Here is a 24319-nt window from a genome sequence, read left to right on the forward strand (position 1 = left end):
ATATATATATATATATATTTACTCCTTTATGGCTTGTACGGATGATGTCCCTTCCTTGCGTGTCCATTTTTTTTTATTAACCTAATCTATTTTCCGCCTGTGGAATGCGTTCAGCCCATCCCGACCTCTTCCTACTCATCAGGCTCCACACCTCCGAGAGAGTTCCCCCTCACTCTCCACTTTTCTTTCATCCCCCGAGTGGCCCCGACACCGAGGTCCGCCGCGGGGTGTCGCATCAATTACCCGACGGAGAAACACATTCACCTCAGCTGGAGCAGAAAGACAGCTGAAGGAAATGGTACAAATTGAATCAAGAAGCAGAAATCCAAGCTCCCCAAAGCGCTACCTTTGCCCTTTCCTTCCCTCCAAGCCCAATTTCTTCACTTTTCCTTTCGTGTCCATTCCCTCTTGAGCCGGCGCTTTCCCTGGAAGTCGGTCTCGGCCCTCTGCGCCGCAATCATATTAACTCTACGCAGGAACAATGGCTTTCCCCTTTCTAATCTCCGCTTTCATGGTAGGCAAAGCCGCAGGCCAAAGTCATTTTGCCCCGTTCCACCTAGCAAAGCGGTGACGTGGCAGCGTGCCCCCCCCCTCCTCCTCCGACTAAATCCACACAGTAGCTGGGAGTCAATGAGCACACCCCACCGTTCATGTGCAAGGTGACCAAATGAGAAAATAATGATGAGAGCGGGCTTCTGGAAGAACGAGGAGACCACACGGGTGAGACTTACACAATAGCTTTGATTTCCAGGTGGGGCTGCTGTTGCCCGCGGCGATGAGGCCTGTTGTCTGCCTCCACCTCGCTCCTCTGGGGGAAGCTGAAGATGAGCAAAAATGGGAAACACACTAGGGTCAAGGTTTTATTAGTTATGGATTTTTCATTTAGGTTTAAAGAGGGTTTTTCTAGAAAAGCTAATTCAAATTAAATTAAATCAAGAGGTTACACATTCGGTCTTTAATCTCAGTTGATTATGAATTTGCATCAATAATGTATGTGTAAACTTACCTCTCCACCTTGGGAGTCGTTTGCCCTCCTCCGCTGTGATTGCAGTAGCGATGATATCGCTTTACTTCGTCCTGCCCGGAGAAAAGAAAAAAAGATACATGTATTTAAAAAAAAAAAAAAAAATCAGACATGACAAAGGAGCCATTGAGTCGAGTTGGCCGTTTATGAAAGGCTTTGGTGCTGATCCAAATGAGAATTTTTCAGCCTTTGGCAAGAGGTCCACGCTCTAATGAGAGCCATTTTAGTTTACCATGTCTCTCTCAAAGCTGTTTATTGGTCACAAGGCTGTATTTGTCGATCTGTTCACACCGATGTAAATAACGTAGAGAGCAATTTGGTGGACGATTATGCATAACTTTGCGTGCGTGAACATCTGCAAAGGCAACTGTTGAAAACAACAACAAAAAGAAAAAGTCTATTAAAAAAAAGCATTTAGCTCAAAGCTACATTAATAAAAAAAAAACTAAGTCCTCTCTCTCGCCAGATGTTCAATTAAACATTGGCGTTTGTGATAAATCGCCCAAAAGTTGGCTTTTCTATTCATCTGAATATGGATTTATCTCATCTAACACCATCCATTACCAATTCAGCGTGCCACTACTACATCTTCATGACAAGATAATGGAATTTTTAATTCCGACGGCTATATTTCAAAAGTGAACTATCGTATATTAAAAGTTACATCGGATTGCCGAGCGGCCCGTCTTATTTTGCAGATGCCTTCGTTATTGTCCCGCGGCATCTGCTTGTTTACAACCGGCCGTAAAGCGCGGGGGGGGGTCACCTCAGAGGTTGAAAAACACTTCAAAGTTGGGGCGTGAGCGGCTGCGGTTGGTGACGGCAAGTTCAAATCAATTGCATGGAATGTCGATACGAACGCCCACGCTCCCCTGCTGGCCGTGCGCGTCAACAACACAATCGCATTATTTTCAAAGTCTAAATAAAAGGCCGGTCGATACGCGGAGAGTCATTTGCTGATGAAAAATTAGCGGAGGCGTTGCTAAAAAATCATTTGTTGGAGTGCTTCAAATACATGCACGTAATCTTCGCCAACCATGCACGTGAATTAATGGTGACACACGCCACGTTCAACACACGCATCAATCTCCCGGGATTGGACTGGCAGCGTGAAACATCTGCATCGGTCTAATGTCTGCTGAGCTGCAGCTGGATACACGAGGAAGTGACTGATGAAGAGAAGCCGCGGCGGTCGAGACGCACATTAGCTCGGAATTAGCGTGAATCAATTTCATTTAAAAGGTACATATTACCAAAAATCGACTTTTTAATTGCTGGGAAACAAAAAGTTGGGTCTGCGGAACGCCTGCACACCAAGTGTGGAGTAAAACAATCTTGTACATATTTTTATCTGCCTTTTGCATCAATCTGTATCAACATCGATCTGCAAGAGGGAGGGCTGCGCCGCGGTGGGAGTAGACAAAGATGATGAAAATGGCGACATGGTCTCAATATGTGAGGATTTTTTTTTTTTAGGATACACCAATATTTACGCACTGGTTAAATTTGATCCCAACTAAAAGTTCTTCTCAATGAATCCTTACTAAATAAATAGTAAAGTTGAAAATATCAGAATTCTCTATGATGCAGTGCAAGTGGTGCTTTAAAGACAGTCATGCAAACAGGTAGAAATATTTCAAAAGAGCATAAGGATGGGAGGGGGGGGGGGTCACATATCTAATGCAAGGTAAGGACCAGAAGAAGAAGAAAGAGACATCCGCGAGGCGAGGAGAGCCAGAACATGATCACACGGCGTATCAAAATGCAAAATGGAGCACTTGAGACTATTCCCTCTGCTACGATTTACCGGTAGAGAGAGGCTCTGGCTAACATACGGTGAGGGAGGGGAGGGGGGGTGAAAGCCTGATCGCACACACACACACACTACTACACTCGCTTCTGTCATGGGAAGGTTCTTTTTTTTTTTTTTCTTCAGTGATCAAAGCGCAAGCTCCCTCATTGAGACGATCCTTTCACCCCGCCAGGCATGGTAATGGCAGAGAAATGACTACAAACATGGCAAACAGTCAATGGCTGCTACACGAAGCCACGGAAACTACCTCGTTCATAGGTGCGACTAATGAAATCGAATACAAGAGTTGGAATATTCTTTAAGATCCCCGGGAATATAGACTAACATTAAAAGTGAGGGATAGATTCCTAACTCATCAGCAGGGAGGTCGGGAACTTGAGCATGGTACGATTCTTCTTTTTACGGTAAATTGAATATTATATATATTTGTACTAGGGCGGCCGAAATTAGTCGAGTCGTTAGATTCTTCATGAAAATCGGTGAAGGATATTTTCATGATTGACATTGTTTCACTTTTCCAATCTGCCACTGTACTTGTCCTTGATGCAAATAGGGGTCAAACGTGATGTCACCGGCTAAGCTATGGCCAAATGGTATTCTGGCTAGCGGGCAAGTGAAATTGAAACTCTGCAAGCCAGAAGTTGCTTTTCATGGCGGTGACTCACGAGCATCTGGAAAGGAAGCAGGTTGAGGCTGATTCAATTTCTCAGAAAAAGCCACAGCCGTCCCGGTACGCTATTTGGCTAGTTAGCGGCTAACATTAGCGTCGATGTTAGCAAACTACATTGCACTTAGAAAACGTACCTCGAGGGTTTCATCATTTTGATTCTCACAGAAAGCCAAAATAATAGATCTTCTGGATGATGTGAAAATATTACTTTTGGTTCAGGCAATTGCGAAAAACGACACCCCCCCCCCTACTTGGATCCACAGCATCTGTGTTGCCAGCAGATGTTCTGATTAAGACTGTTGCATGCCGGGATGCTCGGATCAAGAGCCACCTCATGCCGGATGGTGATGGATGACTTCATCATTCCGGCTACAAGTGCTGCGTCAACAATGCCACCTGCACTGTGTATTTCATGCCTAACCCCATTAAGGGAAGAAAAAAAAAAAAGATGGCCGCCACCCCCTCCCGGTGCTGCTTAAACCCGTTGGCTGTAAAAACTGTGCTGTCCCATTGATTATGGGGTAATAGCTGGACAGATGAACGTGTCTCTCGGGGAGGGGTGGGGGGGTGGGGGGGTACGCCTGAGTGATGAACCTGAATCACTCCCACAGACACCAGCAAGTGGACTGGCCTCTATATCCAATAAACTGCATTTCTATATCCTCACTCATATTTCACACGCCGATTAGCGCTTACAGTGCTTTCTCCGAGGGAGGGGGGGTAAGTGTCCTCCACGGAGGTGAACTCTTAAGGAGATAAGCTGCCTCAATTTTGGGAGAAATGTCATTTTTGGGCATAATGAAACTCGACTGTGAGGTGGAGTAGTGGAAATGGATTGGAGCAGAACGGAAAAATGGAGGAAGTTTAAGCAGCGAGCGGTGTCCTCGTGTGCCGATATTGACGTGCGAGTTGGAAAAGCTGTGATGGAACAGCGTCGGCGAGGCTCGCAAAGCTCAATGTGCTCAGCTCAGCCGCCAATAATGCGCAAGACTACATCACGGCTATGAAATATTCAGCAGCTGGTTGCTAGCAGGTGAACTTCGACGCTTGCAGGGAGAAGATGACTGACTTGTAGAGTACGCTAAAAATTGTCCCCGTTCCAAAAGTTTCACCTTTTTTTTTTTTTTCTCAGAAAATAAGACAAACTGAACTAAATGATTTTTTTCATTATTTCATTTCAGGGATAACTAAGCGTGTAGCAGATTTTTGCAGCAAAATATGTCCCTTAAAAAATGTTCAAAATATAAAAAAATATATAAAAAAATATAAATGAATGACAGCTATCCTTTTTTTCAATTGTGATACTATAAATAGTTACAAATTGTGCTCCGATGTCAATATTTCGCAATTTTCTCGGGCCAAATTTCATTCTCAGTTTAATATAGACCCTTCTACAATTCCAACCTACTTGAGGAACAGCGTAGTATACCCGACAATATAAAAAAATAAATAAAAAAAATAAAACTATCAGGTGCCTTGAAGGGAAGATTGCTCCCCTCGGCCCACTTGAAAAACAGCGTCGTATTCTCGTAATGTAAAAAGACACAATCTGTCTGAAGACCTTTAATAGGATTAAAGGTGTTGCCATGGCAATTGAATTTAAAAAAAAAAAAAGTGTCTTCTCGCCTATACAGATAAAAAGCAAATTGAATCCGTCCATTTGAAGTACAGCGAGGCGAAATCCTCGGCAATTAAAGTTGCATGTTGGCTTGGAGAGAGCCTGATAATGTTGTGCAAATGGCTCCACTCTACTTCTTCTATCTACTGCCGCTTTTTATTCTAATCAATGAGCCTCCGCGTCGTCTGATCAACTTCCTGCTCCCATTAAAAGCCCAGAAAGTGGATTACATCATTGCTTGTGCCACTCCGAGAGAGAGAGAGAGAGTGGGAGACAGTGTGAGGAGGAAGAGGAGAAGATCCACCCACACAAACATTTTTCTGTTGCATGAATCCAACCCACGCTAAGACTGCTGCTTCAATAGAGAAGAAAAAAAAATAAAAAATCTCACCTGGTTGTTGATGCGCAGGGCAAGGTGTCTCCTCTCCCGCACCACGCTACTCCCGCCTCGCATCCTCGCCTCCTCTCCCGGATGCATGCCTCTGCAAGGACACCGCTCAAGTTAGCGCGTTCCCCGCGCAGATGCGGAGAGGAATCGGCGGCGGCGGAGTGACACCAACCTGTGCGTGGAGTTCCTCAGCATGGCGCTGTCCCTCTCTCTGGCTTTCTCTGGCGAGCGCTTTCCCCTTCTTTCCGCAGCCAGTCACGGATCAAGTGGACACTTTGAGAGGGGAGCAGCCGGAGAGATGACCTGACTTGGTTTGGAGGGGGGTGGGTGCTTGGGCTCGGATGGTGGGGGTAGGGGGGGGGCAACCCTCGCAGCCAATGGGATGCTGAGAGTGTGCGCGCGTTTTTATACAGCATGCGTTCGTGTGCACGCTGGAAGCGCATGCTTTGGAAATGCACCAAAAAGGTGCCAGATGCATTTCCCCTGAGAAAGACATCAGCGTCAGTAGAGCCAGCAATACATTTATCCGAAAACTCACTAAAAGGAATTAAGAGGACATTCCGCAACAAGTCCCCACTGTAGTAAAAAAATTGTGAATACTTAAAACAGTTCTTACCGTTACCATATGTGCAAATAAAATCATCTGAGATGTTAAGAAAGCAAAACTCACCTTGTTGTGTTTATGTATTGCTGCTAAAAAAAAATAAATAAACCAAATGCAAATTATAATGCAAAATCAGATATTTTGCTTTGAATAGTTCTGTATTATTGCATTTGACCTTTAGAAAAAAAAATTGTCCCTTTAAGATTTAGATTTGAGTACCTCTACTTTAAATGTCTCAACTTCAGAGTTTTTTCACACAATTATGGCGTAAATGCATTTGACTCGAGACAATTAACCCACCAAGCCCCCATGAGAACTATTGCATTAACTTTTGTGCGTGTGTGTGTGTTCACTCTGTCATTTGAGGTAATTTGGGGACATATTATTGTGGGCACGGAAAATACTTTAAGAGCTTTGACCTCACCTTTTTTTCCTTGTGTGAGTGTGCAAGAATACCTCAGGGCCAACAAAACGATCAAATAAAAAAATACAACCCCCCCAAATCTTCAAAAACCGCTGATAAAGCTTCTTTATAGGTTACCTGTAAGGGAAAAATGTGGGAAAAATTTCACAGAAAAATTAAACTGCTCCTTATTTTGCCTTTGTAATCCTTCCAATACAATTTGTTTTGAGGCATTGCAGTCAGGGGAAAAAATATTTGAAAAACTGTCCTAGAATTAATGATCTTTAAAAAAATAAATAAATAAAATAATCCTTCCACCTCTAACGATTTTATTTTGGTCCGATTCAGCAACAATCACAGCAAAGCCATCGCTTTGATGACCTTAAAAGTACACTTTTAAAGGCGCATTCCGCTGCAGAAACTTTGGGGACACTCAATCGTCCACAGGAAACTCTTAGGAAGTATCACAAACCAAAAGTTGACTTAAACTTTCCGTGCAAATGTGTCTTTAGTGTCCAATACTTAATCTTGAGCGTTACATTAGTGTAGATCACCCCTTAAGGAGAACAATTGATTCCTCCTGTACCCCCATTTGTGATGAGTGCAAGAATAACTCTAAAGTCCAAACTCCAGCTTTTTTTTTCTCCCCTTGGTTTTAATAACTCTTTATTTTATAGGCATTAGTTAATATTCAACAAGTCTGATTCATCCTATTTAAATAAGTAATTTAACGTATTCTATAAAACCACTGCAGGGGGAATGTGAAAGTGGTGAATGTGCTGAGTAGCCCGAAGCATGCGGACACTTCACAAGGCTCTTAATTCAAATAAATAAACAAAATTAGAAGATGAAGGAGTCGGTGCCTTTCTGTTCTTCTAAATCAACCTGTGTGATAAAAAAAATTAAAAAAGAAAAAAAAAAACACCACCCGTGGTTTGTCCCAATTAATTGAAACCAAACAAGGGAAAGGAAAGACGATACCTGTCCACCCTGTCGGAATAACAATCACCCGCGTGAAGGTTGAAAGCGGCTTCAAGGTACGAACGTGATGTCTACGAGTTCAGAAGGGCGGTAAACACTCCTCCCATTTCTTATTGTCATCGCATACTTGTGCGGAGTCACGTGACCAAAGTGCCAGAGGAATGCAGACGGCCGAATGAAGGGCATCACTTCAGAATGCTCCTGTGGGCGAGCGATGACAGATGGCTGGAGCAGTGGCCTGGCAGCTGAGAGCAGAGAGGAAAGAACGGGAGAAGACCTCATTTGGAGCCGAGGAGGTGGTGATGGATAAACAAATACATCAGCGGGGCATTAAAATCAATCCTCTTGGCTCAGTGGCAAGACCTGAAGTAGCACATTATAGGCCTAATGAATTACAGCCAAGCCCCCAAAGTCGTTTTCTTCAACAAATACGACTCTGAAGTTGTAAAGATATATTTGTATAAATCAGAGGTGCAACGATTAAGCAACAGCAAATCGAGGATTTATTGCTGATTACGCGATTTCAAATTTTTGGAATTACAGATTTGTAACGGAATTTTGGATCATTTTTGCTGATTGAGCTTTTTTTTTTTTTGCATTGAAACCTAATAAGACATTGACCAAACAATTAAATGAGTCATCATAAGTTTGTTATCAATTTCAAATCTGTTTTTTAATAAAGCAATAGGAGGTAAAATGTTTTTTTAATTAGAGTCACCAATCAAAATAATGGACTATTAAAATTAGTTGCAACCCTAGAGTAAATAAAATATAAAATGTATCCCATTAAATAACTACTTAGTTGATTCATTGAAAAAAAAAAAAAGGTCAAAATAAAACAAATTATAAATACACTAAAGCTAAAAAGCCACTGACACAAGAAAAGCATTGTTTGATTTCAAAGAAACCATAAAAATATTCAGAAATACAATCCAAAGTTTTCGTTTGAAAGGACTTTTCTAAAAACATTTCAAAATTTCTGCACGATACCTGCGCTCCAAGCTTGGAGAGATAGCGGTTGCGCAATCCAAACGCAGACATTGGTGACAGTCGAGCCACGTCGCCTTCGGTCAGCTGACTGTGCCGCCTCTTGTTCCTACACCAAAAACACAGTTAGAACTTTTTGCAACAACCTCACATGCTCCCCCCTCGTGAGGAATAAACAAAAAAAACAACTGCGGTGTTCACAAAGCCGTTTATTCAAAATGTTTTACTTGGTTTAACAAATCCGACTCATGATTATTCAAGTGATTTGGAGAATACTACCGCTGCCATCAATCATTTTTATACGTGCTAATCATTTCTTTCATTCAGCTCATTACTTGAACTGAATGAAATAAGTATCCTAAAAAGGACACATTCATCTTTTTTTTTTTTTTAAAGAAATAAGTGGACAGAAATGCAAAAAAATATATATATCCCCAAACCAGTGAGGAGCATATCACATAATTACATGACGACAAATACTCCAATTAAAAAGCAATGCCCTTTTAAAGCAGCCGCCGTTACTGTTCCGTAGTGCGAATGATTAAAATATCAAGTCCCTCTGGTCCCTTGGAGAGAATCCAGGAATTATATATACATACACAAATGATAAAAAAAAAAATGCACTTTTGAATGAATGACTCCACAGGATAAAAAGATAATTAGGTATCTTGGGTTGCTCGGTTCCTCTCAATTCCGATACTGAATAGTCTTAAAAAAAATCTTCTTAAATAGAAGACCAAAAAAAAAAAAAAAAAAATAAGATGTTACATCCAGATATTCAGCTGTGGTGGGAAAACGCCAAAGATGGCAGCACTGGGCAGAGTCACAAGTCCCGCAGTCCTGCCCCCACGGCCCAAAATTGGCAGCTGAGGGGTGGACGGTACGGGTTGTTGCCTCTGTACGCCCAGAGACTGCGTGCGATCCCTCATCAACATCATCATCTGGAAAATAGTGATTACAGCATGGAGATACATTAGTCAGACATACAGTGGATGGCAACAAAGATAAACGGGTGCGACCTCATTCCCACTCCTGGGAACGCACCGTGTAAAAAAAAAAAAAAAAAAAAAAAAAACGAGGACAAAAAGTAAAGTGCGGCCCACCAAAACAATCTTTAAAATTCAATTGTAAAACTATCTTACTGCTAAAAAAATATTTAACAATAGCCTTGTGAAACGATCTTACTGCTCGGCAAATATTTAACAATAGCCTTGTGAATTTTAGCTAATTTTTACCATTCCCAAAATTAGCTTGTGGCATTGCCAGGCTAATCTTTAACATCAAATGACCTTCTTGTATTGTTAGGCTAATATTTAGCATTTAATATATCCTCAATTGTTTGGCTAATTGTTAGCATTCCCCCAAATTAGCTCCTGGCTTTGTAGGTTAACCTTTAGCAATACTTGCCACTTTCTCATTCAAACTAGCTTCTTATATTGTTAGGCTAATATTTAGCATTATTGGACTAGAATATTGCATTGTTAGGCTAATTGTGTTCTTTGTGTTGCTAGGCTAATCTAAAAAATAGCCAATTGCTTTGTTTGTATTATCATGTCTTCATGATCTTCCACATATCGTGGATGGTGTACCTAATGAAGGGGCCGGTAGACATACCAGCAGACGAAATAGTCGACTCAGCCCAGTACATCTCAGAAGAGCCACAAAATATGTGTGCCACTTGATTAGACGAGTGGGCTGTTCATTACGCTTCTAAGACGTCTGAGAGTGGGCGGAAAAACGACGGCGGCGGGTGAAGAGCGGCAGCTACTCACTCCGCATCTGAAGTGGCTTCTTTCTGGAGTTTGGTTCTGGCTGAAGCTGACCGGTTCAAATCTCCTCCTGGAGGGCGAGGAATAGGAACGAAGTGATTAAGGGTTAGGGTTAGAAGGGATAAAACATTCTCTTACCTCTTAGAAAATTGACTAAGTAAAGCATCACCACCGCCATCAACGCAACTGCAAGAAAGACAAAAGATTGTCAAGGATGAAAAAAAAAAAAAAGTTCAATAGCTGACAAAAGAAAAGGGACTGACTGCAGATGCAGGAACAGAAAAAGACTTGAAGTAAGAGGTATCCTTTATTGTCGAGGATGGCTCCAGCTGCCATGGCGATGAGCGCTAATCCCAGATTCTGGATGGACTGCATGCTATCGGGAGAAACATTTGCGTCAATGAAACACGATGAGCTACAATTCATTAGAAGGGGAATGAGAAGCGTTCGTACAAGCCGTAGGCGGTCCCCAGCTGGTGCTCGGGTACCACGAAAGCCACCATGGGCCACAGGGCGCATGCTAAGAGGGAGTAGGACAAGCCCAGCAGTGACTGGAAGACACAAAGATTTGAGATTATATCATCTACAGGAAATGCCCCGCCCACCGATTTCTCTTTACCATGCCGATCCAGGGAGTCCAGAAGGTGAAGGCCAGCATCATGTGAGAGGCGAGCGTGGCGCACACGGCGCACATCACCCAAATGATGTTCTTTCCCGTCTTGTCCACCAGAAAGCCCAAAACGGGAGATGCCGGCGCTGAGATGATGTAAACGATGCTGAAGGAGTCAGAAAGGCACAGTAAAAAAAAAAATGAGGATGTAAATCAGAAAATGATGCTCTGCCGCCATAAATTTTATCGACTGAGAAGCACCTGTTGACAGCTCTCGCTTGAGCCGGGGAAAAGTTGAACTTCTCGATGAAGAAGACCCTGCGGAAAAATGTGGATTTAAGACTTTAGCAGCTTTTTTTCCGCCGTCCGTCATTTTGCCTCGCATTTGCACGACAACTACGCGACGCGGAGACGCTACGTCGGCCGCTAAGTGATTTCTCTCAACTTGCGACCACGTCAATTGATTTGTCTCATCGCCGAGCCTTTTTCTCCCCCTCCCCTCCGCGGCTTGATAATAACGCAGCATCATGCCGCGAAATCGTACTGCAGTCACGGACGTTGTGCTCGTCTAACGAGGCTCTCCGTTCTCCTCCGAGCGCGCCCTTCAAAACATAATGACGTCTTGTTTAGGAGTTAGAATTCGCTTCCTCGTTCACTCAAGGACAATAAATATATTTTCGGCAGATGCCCGCCATGCTCACCCCCCACCCATAAGAAACTATTATTGTAAATTATAAGCATCGTTATAGCATCGGTAAACTTAATAACAACATAAAATGCTCTCATTCGAAATTCACGCGCACATTTCCAAAGACAAGCTCGCAGCTTTTTTTTTAGCTAGAGAAGAGTGGAAATAAAAACGACTTGTGTAACCCCAAATTTTGGATATTTTGAGTCTGCCGTTTTTTTTTGGTAATCCGGTTTGAATTTTTCGATTAATCGTCGCATTCACTTGCTGATAATCGTGATAATAAATATATGTCCGTTTAACACTAGTAAACCACTGCAACGCTGTCGACTCCAAACAATTTAAATTAATTCAGGGACGATAAATACAAATTAAAAACACACACACACAAAAGCGCTTAAGGTGATTCCTGGTGGAGCTAGGGGGCGCTTGTGTAATACTCACTGTCCCAGTCCAATAAAAGGGAAGATGGCCACATAGTAGCTGACACAAATGATGAAGATGATCCACAAGGGTAAGGGGAAGTCTTTCACATCAGTCAGCTGAATTACGTCGCCTGACAATCAAGAGACAAACTCGCATTGAAGCAGAAACTCATTAAAAAAAAAGGCCGGATAATTCAATTACAGCTGTGTTTTTCTTTAACGGCGCGATTTAATTAAAGTGAGAGATATTGTAATTAAAAGCAGGCAGTGAAATAACTTCTGGTGGCGTAAAAGTGGTGACAAGATGTCTGAACGCTTTACCGGTTTTGCCTTGCTCTTTCTTGAGGATTTTCTCCGCTCGTTTGTCGAGGAATGCCAGCACGAAAGCGCAGATTAGCGAGAAAATGCAGGTTACGGCGGCTAAGGAGAGAAAATAGGATTAAAGTCGGGTATGGTAATTAACGCAAATATTGATGGAAAAGCTGAATTGCATTTGGCACGTGATGAGAGCTGTTGTTTTAATAGCTAAGGGCTAAACATACAAAATTGGATTAAAAAAATAAATGTTTTTTTTAATATATAAAATGTCTTTTAATAAGTTAAACATTTGTTTTTGAGTGATTAAAATGGAAGATATTTTCTGTGCCACTTAACTTCATAAAATCCAAAGAACAAACCAAGAAAATTGGCAATTATCCCAAGAAAGTCGTAATTTCTTGGACACATTGATGTGGGAAACAAAAAAAAAACAAAAAAAAAGGAGAAGTGACACTTCTTCTGACTGACGTTATTCACATAAATCAGCAACTTGCACTTTTGGTTCTCCTTCTCATCAGTCAGCTGAGATTTTTGCTCGAATGTAACTCTCGGCACACCGCGCCCGGATGTCGTTTCACATTTCTACTCTACCTATCATGAGCGAGCAGCCGAGCGTGATGTAACCGGGCGAGCCAACCAGGACGGACACTTTGTTGTAGACCCAGCCCATGATGTTCATGTTCACCGTGCTGCCCTGCGGACCACGAGAGTGAATGCGTTCATACCGAGCTGCTTCTTAACATCATCTGAGCAAAAATTTTTGTTTTTTTTATTTACCAGGCGAGCCATACTGAGTTGAAGACCAAACACCAGGTTGAGCTCCTTCCCTTTGAACCAGTTGACCGCATACGTGTTCTGGGCCACAGCCAGGGATTCCCCTCCGATTCTATCCACAAAAACGAGGCATCAGAATAAAAAAAATTACATCCAATTGGATGACATTAAAAAAAATAAGACATTAAATGTTTTTAAAAAATTTGCTTCAGTGTAAAAAAACAAAAAAGTATATTTAAATAATTCAATTAAACTGCAAAGCACATTAGTTGTCTGTGAACAGTAAAATTAAATTTTATTTTCCATGTGGTAAACCAATATTTTAGTACATATTAAAAATAATTTCCTCACCCAAATACAAAACGTCCAATTTCCATCAACCAAAAGCGATTTACCAAAGCTCCAGTGGCAAATATTAGCTGTAAGAACAGTAAAAAAAAAAACCATTGAATTTTATTTCAATCATTTTTTTTAAAAATAATAATAACAACACCAACCTACCTGGCCAACACAAACAAAGAGGGAAAAGATAATGGTTCCCAGCCTAATAGAATAAAACATGAAATCACGGTTAGATTTTTTTTTTTTAATTGATTAACTGAAAATGACAAAATGTTGATATTACCTGATGCCAAAGACTCTGTCGATGAGGAATCCGCCCAAGAAGCAAAGGATGACATTGGGCCACGAGTACCAGGCGTATAGCTGCATGAACTTGGCCGTGTTCAAGTTCAAATCCTTCATAAAAGAGAGATAAAAGTAAACACTAGGTGCTGTGTTACTAATTGATTTGATCAAGTTTATTGCTCGGGACAATTATGAATGAACGAGTGAATCAGTCAATCAATTCAATCAACTTTTTCGCCATGAACTGAAGAAGAATTATCAGCATAAACACAACACATTATCTCAGTTGTTTATTTTTAGTTCTTCTATTTAAAAAAACATCTATATTGAGTTGTAAAGGTTAAAGGTCACACTAGTGGGGTCGTTTTGATGAATCTCATCATTGTGTGCTTTCCCCAATGGGGACATATTAAATCAGAAATGACAGTTTTGTTGAGGGAAAGAACATTTTAAGGCCATATACAAACTTGATTTACTGGAGGAATATGATTAGATGCAGGAAATTTGCTGTGTTATTGTCATTTTTACAAAACTATATAAAACAATTTACCAGAAGGACTTCAGTCTGAAGAGAAGCAGGGTTATCGTAACAGAAGTAGCTTCCTGGAGGAAGAAGTAGGGAAAAACACAAGCACATAATTTGAACGTTTCACTAACACTAGTTTTGGGTGAAGCCGACATTTTTTTAAAAAGTACCCCCCTACTCCACGTTGTCGCCTTTTCGCGCTTACCAAATCCGAGGAAACACATGAAGACCAGGACAACGACCCGGTGTAAGCCGTGCGCCGGGTCGCAGATAGCCGGTAGCGGTGTGCCAGCACGACCGCTCTTCTCTTCGCGGGACACGGCGCCCTCATCCCCGTCGTCCGCCTCTAGTAAGGCTTGGTCCTCCTCGATGCCCGCCATGATTGGGATTCGCTAGGAAAGTTGACCGGGAAAACAAACAAACAAGAAACGGGAGACTCGTCACATGACCTGGCACATGTGGGTCACGTGACCTCACGTGATAGTCGGGATGCCGGAAGTGGACAAAGTAACAACAATAATAATTATTATTATAATAATGATGATAATAAAAACAATAATAATGATGATAATAATAATAATAACAATAATAATGCGTATTTGGTTTAAAACTTATATTACTTATTACTTTAAAAAATCATACATGCAATCGGTTAAATTATTACAATTCATTTATAATGTCAATTAAATAAGGCGAGCATGAAAAAGATTAGATGCGCGGTATATACGTGTTTGCACCATATTTTATCGGCTGATGCCACTGTATGGGACAACATGCATGAAACAACCCCTTAAAATTACATAGACTCAATCAAATTCCTGTAACATTACTTAAAAAATTAATATTTAAAAACTTTTAAACTAAATAAAACAATGCACAATGAGCGTATCCAGTATTTTTGCAGCGTTTGTGGGCACTGATGTGACGTGTTGTAAAGTGCAAGGCACTTTGTGGAAATGTTGCACCCTAGCGGCCAATTTGATGAGGATAGCTTTATGGTAGATTTTAAGAGTGCAGGAGGGAAAGTCACTTTCTTGCGTGTGCACTGTTAACTATAGCAGGTGTTCTCCAAATTTTGGGATCCAGACTTTAATCCAAGAACCCCCCTCATAATCCTCACAGCTGTTAAACACAACTACCATCTGTACTCTTAAATGCCACAGGATTTTTTTTTTTTGTAAACAGAGTCAGTCCTGCAAGTTCAATTAGCAGGCGGCCTCTAACATGGAAGTGTCAGACCTGTTCCCTACCCGTCTTGACTCTTCCCTGACCCCGACCTGTGTCCATGCATGCCAGGCAACACTATCCACCGAGTTGATTTAATTTCCATGAACGTCATTTTGAATTTCTAATAACTCACCGCCACGGCTGTCAAAGGATTTAATCGTCGGGTGACAAACGACCTTTCTTCTGGCTCCAGTAACTGCGACTCCGGCCGCGGCGAATAGCTCGTTAATTTCCTGACCAAATATCAGCCTCTGCAGTAAAGCCAATACGTGGTGGGATGGAGGATGATCATAATTCATTATGACGTTCATCAAATCTGCATGCAGACATGATTGTAAATCAGATGAAAGGTAATGTTAATCCCTCTACAAGTAGTTTATAAATGTGCTAAAAAGGTGGAAAGTAAAAAGTCATTTTGTAATTTTCCAGTGTGTGTGTTTGCAAAAGTGCTGACTAAATGTTTTCCTAGGAGTTTACAGAAGGGAAAGTGTCGGTTAAGGAGATTAGAGATCAGGAAGTTGACAACGACTTTGAGGACACTTGACATCATGCGTCCAGTGACTTGACAAACGTGTGTGGCAGGAATTCAGCGTGGTCATTTTTGCAACGTCATGATCTGCTGCAGTCTTCTGTTGTTTTATTAATTTAATCTGATGCTAAGTGCTAAAAGCTAACTCCATCTGTGACGGGCCAAATCTGAACGACTTGTGTCAAGTTTCCCGCCAATTTCCAGCATTTTTTCATCTACTTCGATACAAAATATTAAACATATTTACATATTGGACATTTATGTAAGTTTGTGTGTTATTTTGGTGGGCCAACCAGTCTGCTGTTTGACATCTCCAGCTGAGTGGACGTAGCAGTGGGAGAATCTCCCTTGGGGAGGGGCTTGCGTCGGAGCGCGGCCATGAGTCTATTCCTGAACATGCTGCACAGGAACACGTAAATAAGCGGGTCCAGGCACACGTTGGTGGCCGACAGCCACAGCGTGGTCTCCTTGGCGATGTAGAGCCCGTTCTTCACCCGGCACTTGCTGATGGCATTGCCGGTTTGCGTCATAGTGTAGGGAATTCGGTTAAAGTGGTAAGGGGCGAAGCAGACGAAGAAGACGGCGACAACCACAAAAACTTTTGCTTTGGTTTTCCGGCTAGCTGCCTCAGAACTGCTCTTTGAGGCTTTGTATGACTCATACACCTTCTTGCTAATGAATGTGTAGCAGAAAACCATCAGGGCCAGCGTTCCCCAGAAGATCACCTACGGGGGGAAGACCAAAGGAAACACAGTGAATCATCTTTGATTAGACCCAATGAATAATTAATATTTTGCTGCTGTACCTAATCAAACGACTTCAATTCTCCATACCTGAGAGAAGTAGATGAATGTTTCATGCCAATCCAAGCCGGCCTGACTCTTCATGGACGTGCACTTGACCCGTCCGTTAGAGTAGCGTGGCGGCTGGTCGCTTAAGATCACGTTGGGCAGCCCCAAAGACAACATGACCACCCAGACGACGCCACTCAGCACCTGGCCGACCCACACCCGCTGCAGGACGCCTTTGCCGAAGGGTCGGACTATCTTCAGGTAGCGGTCCAGGCTGATGAGGCCCAGAAAGATGATGCTGATGTACATGGTGATGTAGAAGAGAACGGCCGAGTAACGGCAGTGGAAGGCCCGTAGCTGACCCCCGCCCACATCGGTGTCGCTCATGACCCTCAGGGGGAGGGTCAAGGTCATCAACAAGTCAGCCACCACCTGTTGTTTCAATACATCACTTATTTGTCTCTATCAATAATATCACAAAAGAGCCTGATTTAAAATCCACTCACCACATTCTTTAGAAAGACCATGAACGTGGACTTGCTGGGAATGGTGAAGAAAACCCACGCCGCCATGGAATTGAGCAGCAGGGCGAGGATGAAGATGATGCTGTACAGCCATGGGAACAGCACCGAGGTCACGCTGATATCCCGGACACACTTGAAGGAAGCGTTGGCTTGCGAGTCGTTCATCTTGTCTTTCTGGAGAAAGATATTAAAAATTTAGAATAGATATTATTTACACTTATAACAAGCATAAGTAGGGATCACGAACCCCATGCTGCTTCACCATATTAAAACAATTACATTACTGTGTCAAATTAAGCTTCCACACAAGGAAGATCATTTGTATTCATAAAAAAAAAACATTTTAGAATACATTACTTATTATAAAAGACCTTCTTCTCGTGCGTGATAAAACCGTAAGCACCAGCTGCCATGGCAACAAACGTACAGAAAAATAAAACTTAATTTACTTTTGTGACTTCACACCAGTACAAATTGTCTTTTTTAAAAGGAAGTTCTAGAAATGATTGCTTCTTACCTTATGTCCTCCTGACTGTGAGGCACGGGAAGAAGAAGAAGAACATATAAGGCTGGGATGAGAGCAAAAAACGCAATATTTCAGAAAAAGGAAGAAGTGAAATATCCGATTCCGCTTTCACTTGCTGCCAGCTACAGGAAGTTAGCCAAGCAAAGAAAGTCCAATTGAACATATATGTTACTTCAGTAAATTCGCTTGAACGACTCCTATTTAAATATGTGCGTGCTGTCTTTAAAGCGACTCCCCCCCCCCAATCCACCCAATGACTTTGCCAGGCTTCCTGTGAGTGAAAGACACTTTGCTTGCACACTTCCTGTCCCAATTGTTCCCCGAGAGGTTTTGGCTCCCGTGCGTGCCAATCGATAAACAAATACCACGGGCACGTTCCAGGGGACCCTTCTCTGTGGGCCTGCTGCACGCTCCTGCCCACTCTTCCTAACCCTAAACTAAAAAAAATAAATACGTGAGTTTTAGAACTTCAAAATGTGTCATATTGGTTCCTTATGCTTTATAGAATTTTCCTCCCTTTTGCGCCCTTCTATAAATAAAAGGAGCGCTTTGAGAGAACATGACAGGCATAATTTCCTGTGTGACTTTGCTTGTTGGATCCGGACCAGGAATGACAGCAGATGGGAAAAGATGGACTAGTTGAAATGCTGGCCCCTGGGCGATCGTTTAATTAACGGAGGTTTACTACATGAACCGGTGATAAAGTGTAAGGCGCAGCGGCTTGAGAAAAAAAAAAAAAAAATGAAGGAAATAAAAAGACATATTTTGACATGTCATAACCACATTTCCCACAAAAGAAACAAAAATGACTCATGAGAAAGAGTCATCTTCTCAAATGGCGTTTCAGCAAAACGTGAAGAAGGAAAACACATTCTTAGCGCAATTCTCAAATGTCAGAGTTTATACGTAAGCGCGTGGGCTTCCCTGCTTGCAACACATGAGAAGAAGAATCTGCCCCGGGATAACCTCACTCTTCCTAAATATGACATTTTAATAACCCCGCAGTTGATTCACAAGCATCGAACAATCACAGCAGAATCATCGTGTACCTAACAAACAAACCCAGAATATGCGTAAATATGAGAAATAATTTTTATTTTTACTCCCCTAATTTTTACGTTTTATATTCAACTAGTAAAACAGCAATAAGACTTCGATTATCCGGGATTATCAACCGGTAGTCCGCGGCCTTCTAGTGGTCCTTGGCGGTATTGGAAGTGGTCCGCAAAAATGGAAAATAATTGTAACATTTTTAAAAAATAAAATTGATTTATTTTCCAGCTAATTTTGTAAATCGTTTACCCACGTATGCCACATCCTTTCTCATCACTTGCGGTTGATATTTACGTCACAATCACATAACGAATAATGACTCTTGAATCTTGAATCGTACAGATGCTTGATTCGCACCTGTTTGAATCTTGACACCAAAAACAAGGAGGTGAATTTAGCGGCGCGCCTATGATTGAGAAAATCAACCCTGAGGTTGCCAAGTCCAAATTTATTGTAGTTTTAATCCCCCCCCCTAGTGCATTCTTCTGTACATTACAACTTAGCCTTGAAAAGTGACGCATTGACAATCTTGTTTATGCAATTAAAAGTTGGATAGGTGTTGAAAAGAACAACACAAGTCAAATAAAAAAGCGTGAGGTTTTCTCAACACCCCCCCCCATTGTAAATCTAAAAGCAATAAATAAATAAATAAAAGATCAAAATGAAAACTATACAGCGCAATAAGCTTTTACAATAGCATCGTAAAATTTCTGCTGTCAGAGTAGACATTTTATAATCCGGTTTTATGTCCAATTTGTGTCACTCCCACAAAAAAGAAGGACAAAATGCACCAACCAGGATTTTTATCGCTCTGAATGTCGACTTATGTCATATCGATACTATTTCACTTCAATTTAATTCACTCAGTATATCTGTATGGTCTAGTAAGTTTCAATACATGAAACATATAATAAAATTTTGCTTTTACTTTATAGATAGTAATGAACCAAGTTTGCTTCTATTTTTTTTTAAGTTAAATAAAAATAAATAAATAAATAAATATTTCTTTCTCCATTTAACAATAATTTGGAGTGGGAAAAAAAATGCTATGCTATGTAATGCATTCCTTAGCCACGAGAGGGCAGCTGCTACATATCCAGTATTGACAACAGAGTATAAAACAAGCAGAAATAAGCACCACTTCAACCAAGATGAAGATTAAGTGCCTTTTAAAAATAATTTAGGGACGCAGTTATTCAATCTTATTGAAATAGCCATCAATGTAACATAAAAAAAAACTACTTGTGTGTATTGTGTTTATCCACTAGGTGGCCTCAAATGTACTCTAATGCATTTCTATGAAACGCCATATACTTTATTTAGCATGTTTATTTTAAAATATGCAAAACATGCATTTACTTTAGTATTTCAATTAGTGACTCAATCAAACTTTATTGATCGCGGTATTCACAGCAAAAGTCAACATATGACCTTTAAAAAATGCTTCACAAAACAAATATCAACAAGTGTTCTATGAACTACAATTAAAAAAATATAATCAAATCACATTTTGAATGTTGAATAGTCAACATAGTGCAAAAAAGACTACCAGCAATATATGGATAGGTGTCATGAGAACAATAATCAATTCATAGTTTGATCTTCAGAAGTGTGTACAGGTTAATCATGTTATGGAGCCACTGAGGCAACTTTGAACTAGTTGTGAAGTCTTTAAGAGTCCTTTCTGATTAAGGGCTACATAAATAACCTCGTCTAGACTTAACGAGCCAGATTTTATCGACAAGGAGGCACAAAGAAGCTGATTACAAATCAAATATCTACATAGGCGTGAAGAAATATTGAAATTCAGGTGCTTCGAGTCCCTTGTCACCTGACAATCCATCACGTTTCAGATGAGGGTACTGCCAGAATCTGATTCCGAGCCCCTCTCGAGCAGCCAGCTGCAGGTACCGGGGGGCAGCCTGAACATTTTGAACAAGGTGGTCCTAAAGGACTTGCAGAGAAAAAAGTAGATGAGCGGGTCCAGAAGTGAGTTGAGCGACGACAGGAAGAGCGTGCTTTCCTTCAGCTGGAAGAAGAAGAGCTTGAGTTGGCAGTGGAAGAGAAGATCCCGCGTCTGGCTCATTGTGTACGGCACACGGGCGAAATGGAACGGCACGAAGCACACGAAGAACACGGCCAGGACCAGGAAGACGTTGGTGTTCATCTTCCTTTTGGGCTGCCGCTTCTGTTTGGCCGAAGCCCCGCCTCCCCCATCGGGGCCTCGAGTTTTGGTGCGTGAATACGATTTGTACAGCTCTTTGGTGATTAACGTGTAGCACACGATCACAATCAGGAGGTTCCCCCAGAAGATAACCTGACACACGTGATTGACCACCTCGTGCCAGTAAAGCCCAGCTGGGCTCTTCAGGTCGCTGCAATTGAAATACGCCGACCGCGGCGTCTTATTGGTCAGGATCACATTGGGGAGGCAGAACCCCAGAAAGACGATCCACAACATGACGGACAGAAGCTTTCTGAGGGCCAACTGCTTAGCGTTGGTACCCCTGAACGGTGCCAGGGTCTTCCTACAGCGGTCGATGCTGATCAGTCCGAAGAAGAGGATGCTGATGTACATAGTGAGGTAGAAGAGAACCGAGGAAACCCGGCACACGAATATTCTCAGGCCGGTAGAAGCCATATTGGAGTCTGCTAACACCTGCAGCGAGAGAGAAAATTGTGGATCGTCCATATATTCCTAATCATCCAATTAGCAATCCTTCCGTGTAGGTGTTTGATGATCTTAAAGTAAAGCTATTCGGAGGGGAAATAACTTTTTGAAGTTCAAACGGAACGTGAAAAACCTTTCTGGCGGCCGATTTGATGTTTGAAAGTGCCCCATGAATCTTTTAGATGACAATATTCCCACGTGAAATGTCAGACGGCCGTTTACTACCGTTTCCCTCGCCTCGGTCTATACGCAGTATCGCAGACTGGGTGGCTTATCGTCAAAAACACATTTTACGACGTGGCGGCCTCGAGTAGTGATGGGAAGAGACACATCGATAAATTAGTAGTGTTGTCATTGGTGCACGTCATAATTTCGGTCTGGTTTTAAGAGGTGCATCGCAGGTATGACATTTTTGGATCATGAAATATGCCACGGGTCAAAGATTTATTTCTTATAAACGTAAATATCCCGAGAGTGGAATTAAAATCTGTCTGATGTGATACTCGTCAGATTGGTCGCCAGAGCATATAAAAAGTCTACACACCCTTTTAAACGCACCACCCGTTACCCATCTTAATTACCTTGAAAGGGAACGTGAGGGTCATGACGACGTCGGCGACCACGACGTTCTTGAGGTAGATGATGAAATGGGAGCGCGACGGGATGCGCAGGAACACCCACACCGCCAAACCGTTGAGCGCCAGTCCGGCAAGGAACAGGATGGAGTAGAGGACTGGGAAAACCACCGTCTTGAGGACATTTTCGCGAGAGCAGCTCAGGTTGCCCAGGGTTGCGTTGGCGTCCATGAGGAAAACGATCTGGAAAATCAAGCACCAACCTCAAGTCTTGAAACAATAATTGAAGTCATTCACTGAAGATCTCACCAAGCAAGAGTATTCGACCGCTCGGCTGCCTCCAGTCGAATGTGACACGGAGTGTCTTGAGCGCCGACTTTCACTTTGCCTTCTGCTTCCTGTTTGACGGAAACGCTGCAGACGATTGATAAAAGGAAGAAATGCCAGTCAAGGTTTCATTGCCCTGGGATATGACCCAATGTCTTTATATCTGACCTGTGACCCAGAGTGGCTAACCACCACAAGATATTCTTGGCTAAAAATCGGATCATCTTTCCGAGAAACCGAAAACAAGCTCCTCTATGGGCTGCTTTTGATTTTTACATCACATGATGTTGAAATTTGTTTTCTTTTTTCACAGTCATGTACCAACAAGTAGGCGACAATGACGAAACTTCCTCTGTCTAGTCCCGAACTGAAACCTAAGCATCATTCACTTCCTTAAATCTCCTGCACGCATACCTAGGCCAGATAGGTGCACACTTTGTTGAAAATGTTCTATAAACAGATAAAAACGTTTTATGTGCTTCAAGTCAATGTTAGCTAATTAAGCTAGTAGCCAAATGATGCTAATAGCATTAACGTTTGTTTCTCAGAATTTTCACATATTTGACAATATTTTCCGTGAATGTTTCACTTTTTGGAAATCCATTAGTACTTTGCATGACCTCCTTTAAACAGTTATGCAATAATTTTTGATGAGCATGAATATTCTGGCTTGCGACCAATCAGCATTTCCAAAACAAACTCTGTAAACAGGAAGCCGAAGAAGCAGGACTAATTTTCCTCACGCGGGCTAACAACACTCAAGAGATTCTAGAAAACTCGACAAGGAGACAAATCCAGGAGCTGGCGCAGCAGCTGTGCGCTGACAAACTGCGACCTCTCACCCGTTAGAAAAAACACGTCGTCACCGTGACAGGTCGGCGTAACCTTTCAGCGCCCAGACGGTGGTCCGTGTTTGTTTGCGAGGGTCTTTTGCGTTCATGCATCTCTTCGGTCGAGTCGTAAATGTGGTCCAGTTGAAATACGAGGGTTTTGTTTGGACAGTGTAAAGTTACTGTTGTGTTACCGTTGTCGGACGTCTGTTGCCAATGTGTGTGTACTTTGAGAGAAATATAAAATTAATTTGGTATAATTGGTAACCTGGGGCAACATAGTCTGGGTTTTATTCCCAGTTGAAAGTTTTACACAATGACTGTCTGTCCTCATGAATGTCACTTTGATTCAGGTTTTAAAGTTGAATGTCTGGATATGTTTGATATTCCGGTCTACCAGCTGGTTTCATTCCGGAAAAATAGCAAGTGCTTTGTTTTCGCCTTGATGATGACTCATCTGGTCTGGATTTTGCATTATTGAACAAGCTACTTGTGCGGATGTTGTGCAAGTCATGCGACGGATTATTACCTCTCCTAAAGACATTTTACTGACTTCCATCACCACCACCGAAACAAAGCCACGTTTCCAAAATCGATTCCAAATGGAAACTCCAGTCATGAACATCTGCCCGAGTTTTTTTCATTCCTCAATAGATTTCTAAGCAGATTCTTTTAAAGCAACATCACACACACTCACAAATAATAACCGGACAATCCATAACGTAGCGAGAGAATACTATAATTTTCCTGCTGTCACCCCCTGCCCCTCCATTTTTTCTCACATACAGTAAAAACACTTTTAGTGTGTACCTTGCAGCGGTGAGGAATCTCATCGCTCTTTGACTATTTGTCCAATCATCCCTCTGCCCGTGTGCCCGTGATAGCAGGATGTGGAGATGCGGGCCGCCGGCGGACAAAAAGGACAACAGATCCCTTTGAGAGGTTGGCCGGGCCGGGATAGCTCGCATATTTGACACCGTGTCTCTGTGTGCTCAGCGGACATCAGATGTTCACTTCGGCACACAAAGTCGTTCACACTCG

General features: G+C 42.1%; 4 protein-coding genes across 8 annotated transcripts in view; all 4 read right to left on the reverse strand.

Moving 5' to 3' along the window:
• Positions 1-6072, reverse strand: part of schip1 (schwannomin interacting protein 1) — a 134946-nt gene extending 128874 nt beyond the window's left edge. The window contains exons 1-4 of the mRNA XM_049726264.2: positions 5686-6072; positions 5517-5607; positions 1007-1077; positions 732-818 (exon numbers count right to left, since the gene is read on the reverse strand). Coding sequence (XP_049582221.1) covers positions 732-818; positions 1007-1077; positions 5517-5607; positions 5686-5708 — 272 coding nt within the window. The 5' untranslated portion in view covers positions 5709-6072. The remainder of the gene's footprint in view (positions 1-731; positions 819-1006; positions 1078-5516; positions 5608-5685) is intronic.
• A 760-nt stretch (positions 6073-6832) lies between these two features.
• On the reverse strand, positions 6833-14708 carry mfsd1 (major facilitator superfamily domain containing 1). Of its 2 annotated transcripts, XM_049726269.2 has the most exons (17): positions 14431-14708; positions 14250-14302; positions 13698-13810; positions 13574-13616; positions 13424-13491; positions 13076-13184; positions 12890-12992; positions 12302-12400; positions 12000-12111; positions 11129-11185; positions 10877-11033; positions 10711-10808; positions 10521-10633; positions 10396-10443; positions 10261-10327; positions 8492-8597; positions 6833-7746 (listed from the first exon to the last, which is right to left on the reverse strand). In XM_049726269.2, exons 1-17 carry the CDS (start codon positions 14603-14605, stop codon positions 7687-7689), a joined length of 1581 nt encoding a protein of 526 aa, XP_049582226.1. In that variant the 5' UTR covers positions 14606-14708; the 3' UTR covers positions 6833-7686. The 2 variants fall into 2 exon arrangements, with proteins under 2 accessions (XP_049582226.1, XP_049582227.1); XM_049726270.2 differs by lacking the exons at positions 6833-7746; positions 8492-8597 and adding an exon at positions 8685-9429 and having other exon boundaries at positions 14431-14704.
• Positions 14709-16064: 1356 nt separating this feature from the next.
• p2ry13 (purinergic receptor P2Y13) lies at positions 16065-18054 on the reverse strand. Its single transcript, XM_049726273.2, has 4 exons — positions 17814-18054; positions 17279-17470; positions 16815-17204; positions 16065-16706 (listed from the first exon to the last, which is right to left on the reverse strand). Exons 2-4 carry the CDS (start codon positions 17459-17461, stop codon positions 16257-16259), a joined length of 1023 nt encoding a protein of 340 aa, XP_049582230.1. The 5' UTR covers positions 17462-17470; positions 17814-18054; the 3' UTR covers positions 16065-16256.
• A 2187-nt stretch (positions 18055-20241) lies between these two features.
• On the reverse strand, positions 20242-22743 carry p2ry12 (purinergic receptor P2Y12). 4 transcript variants are annotated; one of them, XM_049724856.2, is made up of 4 exons: positions 22617-22737; positions 22431-22535; positions 22128-22364; positions 20242-21534 (listed from the first exon to the last, which is right to left on the reverse strand). In XM_049724856.2, exons 3-4 carry the CDS (start codon positions 22350-22352, stop codon positions 20725-20727), a joined length of 1035 nt encoding a protein of 344 aa, XP_049580813.1. In that variant the 5' UTR covers positions 22353-22364; positions 22431-22535; positions 22617-22737; the 3' UTR covers positions 20242-20724. The 4 variants fall into 4 exon arrangements, with proteins under 4 accessions (XP_049580813.1, XP_049580811.1, XP_049580812.1 ...); XM_049724854.2 differs by having other exon boundaries at positions 22431-22742; XM_049724855.2 differs by having other exon boundaries at positions 22128-22535.
• Between the last annotated feature and the right edge of the window lie 1576 nt (positions 22744-24319).

The sequence above is a fragment of the Syngnathus scovelli genome, chromosome 7 (genome assembly GCF_024217435.2).
Source record: "Syngnathus scovelli strain Florida chromosome 7, RoL_Ssco_1.2, whole genome shotgun sequence".
Taxonomy (NCBI): domain Eukaryota; kingdom Metazoa; phylum Chordata; class Actinopteri; order Syngnathiformes; family Syngnathidae; genus Syngnathus; species Syngnathus scovelli.